Source organism: Plectropomus leopardus, chromosome 10 (genome assembly GCF_008729295.1).
Source record: "Plectropomus leopardus isolate mb chromosome 10, YSFRI_Pleo_2.0, whole genome shotgun sequence".
NCBI lineage: Eukaryota > Metazoa > Chordata > Actinopteri > Perciformes > Serranidae > Plectropomus > Plectropomus leopardus.
The window spans coordinates 8252243-8261903 of record NC_056472.1 but is presented as its reverse complement, the minus strand read 5'-3'; the positions used below and the strand labels follow the sequence as shown (position 1 = coordinate 8261903).

At 37.2% G+C, this 9661-nt stretch overlaps 2 protein-coding genes across 2 annotated transcripts; both read left to right on the top strand.

Moving 5' to 3' along the window:
- Positions 1-4745: 4745 nt before the first annotated feature.
- LOC121949087 (putative gustatory receptor clone PTE01) lies at positions 4746-5705 on the top strand. The gene has a single exon (XM_042494686.1). The coding sequence runs from the start codon at positions 4749-4751 to the stop codon at positions 5703-5705; it is 957 nt and encodes a 318-aa protein (XP_042350620.1). The 5' UTR covers positions 4746-4748.
- A 2376-nt stretch (positions 5706-8081) lies between these two features.
- On the top strand, positions 8082-9017 carry LOC121949424 (olfactory receptor 11H6-like). The gene has a single exon (XM_042495108.1). It carries the CDS (start codon positions 8085-8087, stop codon positions 9015-9017), a length of 933 nt encoding a protein of 310 aa, XP_042351042.1. The 5' UTR covers positions 8082-8084.
- Positions 9018-9661: the final 644 nt, after the last annotated feature.

The following is a 9661-nucleotide window of genomic DNA, read 5'->3' as shown; positions in this document are numbered from 1 at the left end:
GTGTGCCGTTTCGAGTTACAGACTGAGTTCTTTCATCATTACTTCAAACTAACTGCTGCAATGCTGTGTGTTATAGTAAAGACAGTGAATACTGAATACAGTTTCTTTATTTTAATGTGTAAATCAGTGTGTAGAGATTTATTTGAAATTTTCTTTCTGTTAAAAAAAAAATCATTCTACTGTATTCAGTGTTGCAATTAAATAAACCATAATTGTGATGAAAGGGGGCTTTTTTGTATGACAAAAAAGAGTCAGCAGGAAATATGATATTGTGAATTTGTATAATGGGTAATTCTTTATTAAGAAACTGCCATTATTAGTAAAAATTACCTGGATTAAATACAATTACTATGAAAAAAAATTAGATAAAATAACATTTAAAAAATAATGAGGTCGTTTTTGGATTATGTGATGAGTTACAGGTATTATTACATAGCTTTCATTATAGTGAATACTGTACATTTTTGTCCACTATGTTATGCATGAGTAGACTGAGCCACTTTGTATTAAAGTAATGATTTAAAGGATATATATAAGTAGAAATACCACAGAAAGATAATAATCTGTAAACTAATTTTGATCACATTTATTCAACATAAAACTGGAATTCTGCTGTATTATATATATATATATATATATATATATATATATATATATATATATATATATTTATTTTTATATTTATTTACAACTTATTTTGCACCAAAAGCCAGCCTCCTTTTGATATGTAGAAGCACAACTTTTAAGACTTATTTTACAAACTTATAGAACTTCATTTATATTATATATATATAAGCGCTTATTACACTATTACTGTTATACTATTTTGATAACTGACATGACTCATGCTGTCAAAACATTTTGTATTTTAGCCTCTTAATCATGAATCTGCAGCAAAACTTTCACAAAAGCAATTTTGAGTATTTTGCCAGTTGTTTCTATGCCTGTCTGTTTGTGGATAGATTTTATCAATCAAATAGCGTCATAACCATGCAAAATGCACTGACACATACACACCTACAACCTTTGACCTTATAATAAACATCATAAGTGAGAATCATGTGGAAGCAGATTAAAAATAATAGCTTGGAGTAGCAAGGGTTGAGAATTATTAGGCTAATAATTCTATCAAATCTGTTATAATATGCTGTACTGTTCCTCTTGGGGAGTCTTGGATCACTGTTTCTTCTACTGTTTATGCGTTAAGTGAGGCAGGCAACTACAGTTGAATGACTGGTTTCTGAAGGTTCCTCCACTATAAGTTATACTGTAGGGGTCCCTCTGGCATTGTGTGATGAAAAACAGAATTATGGATTTTTTTTTTCGGTAAATAAAGCACAACATTTATGAACTGCACTGACACACATAGATTGTCAGGGTGGATGATGAGGACACAAACCACAAAACAGTGAGACTAGAGTACAGTGTTTGCATCCTGAGTCCTGTGTGGTTAGGTTACGCCAACAAGATCACTTAGCTGAAAGGAGAATTCATACATTTTTCATATGTCTGACACAGTCCAAAAATATTAGTTACAACATGACTGAATTAACATGAATAAACTCTTTCCTGGACCCAAAAAACAGAATACCAAAACTAAAATTTTTGATGTCATGGAAATTATGGAATTTTTAATATAGGTGGTGCTCCTCTCCGATCTCCCTCCAGAGACTTTGTTGTGGGTTCCGACCTGAAGAACGAACTGTGTGCTGAATTACCTCATCTTGCTTCGTGTTTGAATTGTGCTGGTCTGAATAAAAGTCATTACCAACTAATCCTGTTTACCGTTGTACTGCATCTGGGTCCGTACCACACCCGTTACAATTGGTCTCCAAAAAGATTAGCGGTGTGCACATCCAGTAGGCTCGGGTTAAGTTATGTCCTCTTTGGAGAACAATAACAGGAAAAACAAACATGCATATGCAACACATTCTCATCTAAAATTGTCACATGGTGCCGTTCTATCAGTTACTATAGACATCTACTTGTGACATTTTAGGTATCCTTCTGAGCCAGTTGTTTATGCTCCTGAATGCTGCATGATGTCAACAAATGCAAATGGTGGGATGACGCTACCCATTACCGTGATGTCAACAACACAGAAGGTGGCTTTCAGCATCACAATTGCACACCAAAAGCACCAACAGAGCGGCAAATTTGACAAGTTTGGAGTGAGAATTGACTGTCATATGTTGATCACAAATTTCAGTCAACATTATGTAATGTGTGTTTTTTAATTTTGTGGAAGCATTTTTCAGTACAAATGTGATAGGTTCCAATGACTTCAATAGAAGTGGCACCAAAATCTGGCACAGATGAGGTGCAGACAGATGAAGTCACAGCAGCTCTACAGGACTGTTTTGAATGCACAGATCGGCAAATGTTCAAAGATGCTGCGACTCAAGATAACAAGATCAATCTTGAAGAATATGCATCTTCTGTGACATTATATATCAGCAAATGTGTTGATGATGTGGTAATCACAAAGACGGTGAGATCATTCCCCAACCAGAAAGCCTGGATGAATGGGGAGGTGAAGACTTCTCAGAGCAAAAAAAGCTGCCTTTCAGTCAGGGGACAAGGAGGCATACATCATCGCCAGAGCAAGACTGAGACTGTCATCAAGGAGGCTAAGAAGAGACACCAGCAGAGACTGTAGAGAGACCTCAACACCAACAGCACTACTAAAGATATGTGGCAAGGGATGTCACAGGACACAGAAGCAGGAGAACCACCATCATATGTGAGGCCACACTGCCGGACCAGCTGAACACATTTTACGCTCGCTTTGACCTCCCTAATAAGGACTCAGCTGTGGCTACTCCACCTCCAGAGAACCGGCCACTCTCAGCGACCACAGCAGATGTGAGAAAACTCCTGCTGAGAGAGAAAATAAACAAGTCCACAACATTGTCTGCACTGTCTCTAAAGGAGAGACTCGTCCAGGACGAGTACTAAAAACTTGTGCTGATCAGCTTGTTAATGTTATAACTGACATTTTTAACATCTCACTCTCACAAGAGACTGTTCCCTCCTGCCTCAAGACAGCCATCATCGTTCCTGTACCCAGAAAGTCTGCTGTGTCTAGTTGTAATGACTACCGCCCTGTGGCTCTTACCCCCATTCTAATGAGGTTCTTTGAGAAACTGGTTCTCCAGCACATCAAAGACAACATCCCTGCCAGCCGGGACCCTCACCAGTATGCTTTCAGAACCAACAGATCCACAGAGGATGCCAGATCTACTGCTTTTCACTTAATACTCACTCACCTGGAGAATACGAACAGCTACATCAGGATGCTGTTTGTTGACTTCAGCTCGGCATTAAACACAATCTCATGAAGCAAAACTTAACACTCTAGGCTTCAGTACAACAGCCCACTCCTGTTCACACTGTACACCCATGACTGCACTCCCAGTCACCAGGAGAACTCTATTGTGAAGTGTGCAGACGACACCATCACTGGCCGTAATCCAAACAACGATGAGAGTTCATACCGGGAGGAAATCAGCAATCATGCAGAGCGGTGCATAGAGAACAACCTACTGGTCAATGTCAGTAAAACCAAGGAGCTGCTTGTTGATTTTAGTACGCAAAAGACACGCACCCCTGTCTTCATCAGTGGAGCTGAGGTGGAGCAGTTGAACAGCTATAGGTTCCTTGGAATTTTTATCACTGAGGACCTATCATGATCATTGCACATCACCACCCAGGTTAAAAAAGCATGGGAAAGACTCTACTTCCTACAGAAACTTAGGAAGGCTAAATTCCAGAGCAAGATCCTGGTTAACTTCTACAGAGGAGCAATGGAAAGCATACTGACAGGAAACATCACAAACTGGCATGGTTTGTGCCCAAGACAGGAAGGCTCTACATTGGGTGATTAAAACTGCTCAGAACATCATTGGTTCCCAACTACAGAGCATCAGTGACCTCGGTGAAGTGAGGCATCTGTACAGAGCCCAAAAGATACTGAAAGACAGCAGCCACCACAGCCACAGTCTGCTCTCCCTGCTGCCATCTGGTAAAAGATACAGAAGTATATGCTGCAAAACCACCAGACTACAAATCGACACCAAAAGATGTAGCAGGACTTAGGATCAACTTTAATTTCATTTCTTCTTAAACTATGTTTAAGAAAAATGACAATAAAGTTACCTTTTATTTTGTAAAGTTGGGAGAGATTATGTAAGTTGAATTTTAAAGAAGCCTTCATTCAAGTCAGACTTTTTGTATATAATAAGACCAGGTGCTTTCACAAAACTTTACCATCATGTAAATGGAAAACATAATCCTGCTGCCATTACATTTCATTCAAAATGTATTTGTTGTTGCAAATTATTTGTTCCGTATGAACAGAATTTCAGGGATAATGACGTGGTCGCCATCATTACAGGTAACTTGTATGCAGGATAGGATATCAGGATTTAGAACCTACGTTTAATTTGTTTTTTCTTGTTGTTGCCAGGGGAAAGTCTAAACTAACATAGCTGTTGATTCTTTGGCCCCACCTATGGATGCTTCAACAATATTGTGATTGGCCCATTTGGTTCCCAAGGCCGCGTTGTTGTTTCCAGAAAAGGATTAACTGTTGGGCTCAGCCGCTGCAGTCACAGCGAGGGACTGTCACTACATCTGTCCACACACATCAGAAGATTGGAAGTTCTGCTCTTTGGTAACTGTTTTCATGAGTACTTGGTTTTGGTGAAAGGGGTCAAACTTCTGTTAGAGATTGAGAAAATTTGCAGATGATGGAAAATGCCTCAGATGTCACTCTGTTCACTCTTTCAGGTTTAAATTTTACATTGGAGCAAAGAATTGTCCTGTTCTTGCTCACATTCCTGTGGTACTTAATGATTCTTTTGGGAAATGTTGCTCTTATTATTGTCATTATAATGGATAAAAACCTCCATCAGCCCATGTATATCTTTGTTTGTAATCTTTGTGTAAGTGCGCTGTATGGGACAGTTGGTTTTTACCCTAAATTTCTTCTTGATCTTTTGTCATCTCATGTCATTTCTTATGCTGGATGCTTGCTACAGGGCTTTGTGATACACTCATCAACTTGCAGTGATTTTTCTATCTTGACCCTGATGGCATATGACAGATATGTGGCTATTTGTCAACCTCTAGTTTACCACTCAGTTATGACCAAACAGAGAATCTCCCTCTTTGTGTTTTTTTCCTGGCTTATACCTCTTAACAGCATGTTCATGAATTCAGTAACAATATTGGGAGCAAGGTTGTGTGGCTCACAGATAAACAGGATTTACTGTGTTAACTGGATGATAGTCACTCTGGCTTGTGCTCCACCCAAAGCAAATTCTATAGTCACATACTTTAATATGTTGTTTTATTCTGGACATTTTTTGTTTATCTTATGGTCTTACACAAAACTGATAAAAGCATGCTCATCATCCAAAGAGAAGTGGGGGAAGTTCATGCAAACGTGCATGCCACATTTGATCTCTTTACTCACTTTCACAGCAGCTGTGCTTTTAGATTTATGTTACATGAGATTTGGGACACTTAATTTTTCTCAAGACCTCTATAATTTCATGGCCATAGAATTTCTGCTTATTCCTCCACTTGTGAATCCACTTATATATGGATTCAAACTCACCAAAGTCCGTAACAAAATTCTGAATCTAGTTCATGTGAAAAGGAAAAATGCAAAGTGTCATCCAATGACTTTCTCACATTAGAGGCAAGCTTTCAGACTGAGACTTAAACACTAAGTGAAACATCAGTGCATTGTTTTGATTTTTTTTAATGGAAATATGATGGAAAGTTGACTTATTTGTTAACATTTTTCTTGAGTTATTGTTCAGTAAAAAAAAACTGATGAGAGATGATAGTAAATGTAGGATATCACAGCAGTACTAATGACTCTCTCTTCATGTTGACACTGAAAGTACCTTGTCTTCACCTCATATGAAATATTTGTCTACTTCAACAATTGTCTGTTTATTACAAATGCTCTCTTATTCTATGTTCATTTCTTACATGATGAAAAAAACATTTACACCTGATGAAGATCCAAGCAGGATCAAAATGTTGTCTTTAATAAACATGTGTGGCATGGAGTTAGTGTGCAGGTGTTACCTTTTTCCTCATGTATATTGTTTTTTTTTGTTTGCATTGCATCTAAGTGATGTCCGTGTAACTACTCTCTTTTATTGGTGACATGATAACAGGATGGTGGATCTTCTAGTTTTTTTGTCAAGGATCCCACCACATCTAATGTTTAGAAAAAAATCGAACAGTTAATTACCGAGAAAAAAAGCATACTTTACAGTAATGTGCATGATTTTTCCATTGTTACTATTACATAATATGTAATAAACCTATTAAAACAAAACTAATTTCTTAAGTCATAGCAGCTGGGCAGTTTCACCGTAAGCAATGCCATTGCTTCAAATGAGATACAGTTTTCCAAATAAGGCTCTATAAACCTAAAAGTAGTAAGTAAACTAAAACAAAAAAATGTATATCTATATCAGTTGACATTTTAATGATTTTCAGTCCTTTCTAATTTTGTGTACATTTCCTTATTTCTTAATCATTTTAATAATAATTATTAACAATAGTTTTAGAGGAATGCTATGAGGTTGATTTTTTGGGTTGGCCTCGGCCCCTTAGTTCAACTGAAGGGAATTTTGGTAGGGAAGGGTAATGCTGCAGCTTACCAAGACATTTTGGACAATTTTATGCTTCCAACTTCATGGGAACAGTTTGGGGAAGGCCCTTTTCTGTTCCAGCATGACTGTGCCCCAGTTCACAAAGCAAGGTCCATAAAGGCATGGTTGGATGAGTTTAGTGTGGAACAACTTGACTGGCCCAAACAGAGCCCTGACCTCAACATTATTGAACACCTTTGGGATGATCTAGAACAGAGATTCTGAGCCGGGCCCTCTCGTCCATCATCAGTGTCTGACCTGACAAATGCTCCTCTGGATGAATGGGCAAAAGTCCACACAGACACACTCCAAAATCTTGTAGAAAGCCTTTCCAGAAGAATGGAAGCTGTTATAGCTGCAAAGAAGGGACCAACTCCATATTAATGCCTATGGACTGAGAATGGGATGTCATAAAAGCTCCTGTAGGTGTAACGTGTAGGCGGCCCGATACTTTTGTCCATATAGTGTACATTAAGCTGGTCAAACAAACTGGTCAACCAGCTTAATCATCTTAAACTGGCCAAGCTGTTTTTTTCAGCAGGAATGGACACCCCGTCTACCATGGTGCCTGCAGGTTTTGTGTTGTTCATGTTTTGCATTGATTGATTGATTGATTTAAGTTTATTTTAAACATAAAAAATAAAAGAAAAAGAAAAGAATGAAACAACAGATGATAAAAAGTGATCCGAAACTTATCTAATCCCGACCGTCTCCTATACTAATGATTTACATATCTATCATGTCTATTCTGCTTCCCAAAAATTGCTACCACTAATAGTAATATTGATCATCATAATCATAATAACAATATAAATAATCGCAAAACAACAACAACAATAATAACAATGATTATACAAATATATACCTACTGTATATACATCTGCATCAATAAAAAAGGACAATGAAAAAATGACTTTACAATAACAAAACAATAACAAACATAATGATCAGAAAAGGACCAGCTAATAATGTACATGAATAAATAGAAAAATAAATACCAAGTAAGAGTATCCTGTGAACACCTAGCGACTGTCACACTCCCATTTCATCCCTGTATCCCGTGAAAACATTTTCTTTATATTTTGCTTTAAACTGTTTTATGTTTGGACATTGTTTTAATTCCTCACCCATAACATTTCATAGCCTCCACCCACAGAATGAAATGCAAAATCTTTTTCTGTTTGTGCAGATTCTGTTGATCTTGAAGTTATGTTTCCCTCTTAATTGATAACCCCCTCTTGCTCGTACAGTGGATTACAGCACGTAGAAAAAAGAGGAAGAACTTTCCAAAGGTTGATTGGCTGTTTTGAATTCCCAGCGCATGTGTTGCTGTAGTTGGTCCAGATATTAATAACAGTGAGATGAGGGAACAGTCACTATGGGGGCAAAGTACGCCTTCTCACCATGATGGATAATGTCTCTGTAATAACAGTGTTTGTTCTTTCAGGTTTAAATGAAACAAAAAACCACAGAACTGTTCTTTTCTCTCTCACTTTACTGTGCTACTGTTTCATTGTGCTGGTAAATGTTTCTCTTATTGTGACCATCATTTTGGATAAAAACCTGCATGAACCGATGTATATTCTACTATGTGCATTTTGCTTGAATGGACTTTATGGGACTACAGGATTCTACCCAAAGTTCCTCTGGGATCTGCTGTCTCCTGTTCATGTTATCTCTTATGCTGGATGCCATGTTCAAGCTCTAGTAATGTATTCATTTGCCTGCAGTGATCTGTCTATTCTTGCAGTCATGGCATATGACAGATATGTGGCTATATGCCGACCCCTGGAGTATCACTCTATTATGTCAAAGCCAAGACTCCTAAAGTTAGTGTGTTTCTCCTGGTTAGGACCTTTTTGCATCATAGGCACAAATATTATTCTAACATCTAGATTAAAGTTATGCAGCCCATTCATCGCCAGACTGTTTTGTGTGAATTGGATTATTGTTAAACTTGCTTGTTTTCCAGAACAAACTCTGGTAAATACTATTGTTGCATTCATTACAATAATCATTTATGTCCTCCATGGTCTTTTCATAGTTTGGTCCTATATGTATCTCATCAAAACATGTGTGAATTCCAAAGAAAACAGAGGGAAGTTCATGCAAACATGTGTGCCACATATCACCTCCTTACTAATTTTTCTTGTGACTATTCTTTTGGATATAATGCATATACGATATGGTTCGAAGGATTTGCCTCAAAACCTTCAAAACTTTATTGCAATAGAATTTCTTATCATACCTCCCATTATGAATCCTCTCATTTATGGTTTTAAGTTGACCAAAATTCGGAACAGATTTCTGCGTATTATTACTTTTAAAATTAAATAAATTTTGTCTAAGATGATAAGCAAACTCCAAGGCCTCCAGTGTTGCACACACGTTATGTTTATGAATTACTGTACTTTGAAATATGATCATTGCATAGGGATTTTCTTAAATTGCACATTCACATAATCTGCTTTTAGGTTAATGTGCAGCTTGTAACTGTTTGTTTGCATATCTCAGATGATGGTTGAAATCACTTTTTTTTGCATGAAATATCTGCATTTTGCATTAAATGCACATTGAATGGTCACTATTTGCCTTAATGGGATTTCGGAATAAAATGATTGGAAATTTAAACCCAGACACCCGTTCTCATTATCCTGTTTCTCAGCACACTTTTTTTTTGATGACTTTGCTTTCCAGAGGGTACGTGCACAAAGGACAAAGGGTAGAAATGGCAAAGATAGAATGACTGAGCATAATATTATATTCAGTCTATCATATACTTCATAGGTAGTCTTGCTCTCTGGAATAAACAAAACTCATATATGGCAAGAAGGTCAAAGGTAGAGGTGTAGGATATATCTGTCTTGGTCTGCATAAAAAAAGCTTTTTTAAGTAAACTCATTTAAGTTTCAGCTGAGATAGAAACTATCTTCTCTTACTCAGGAAGAAGACTGACATCATTAGCATCATATCCTGTAAAA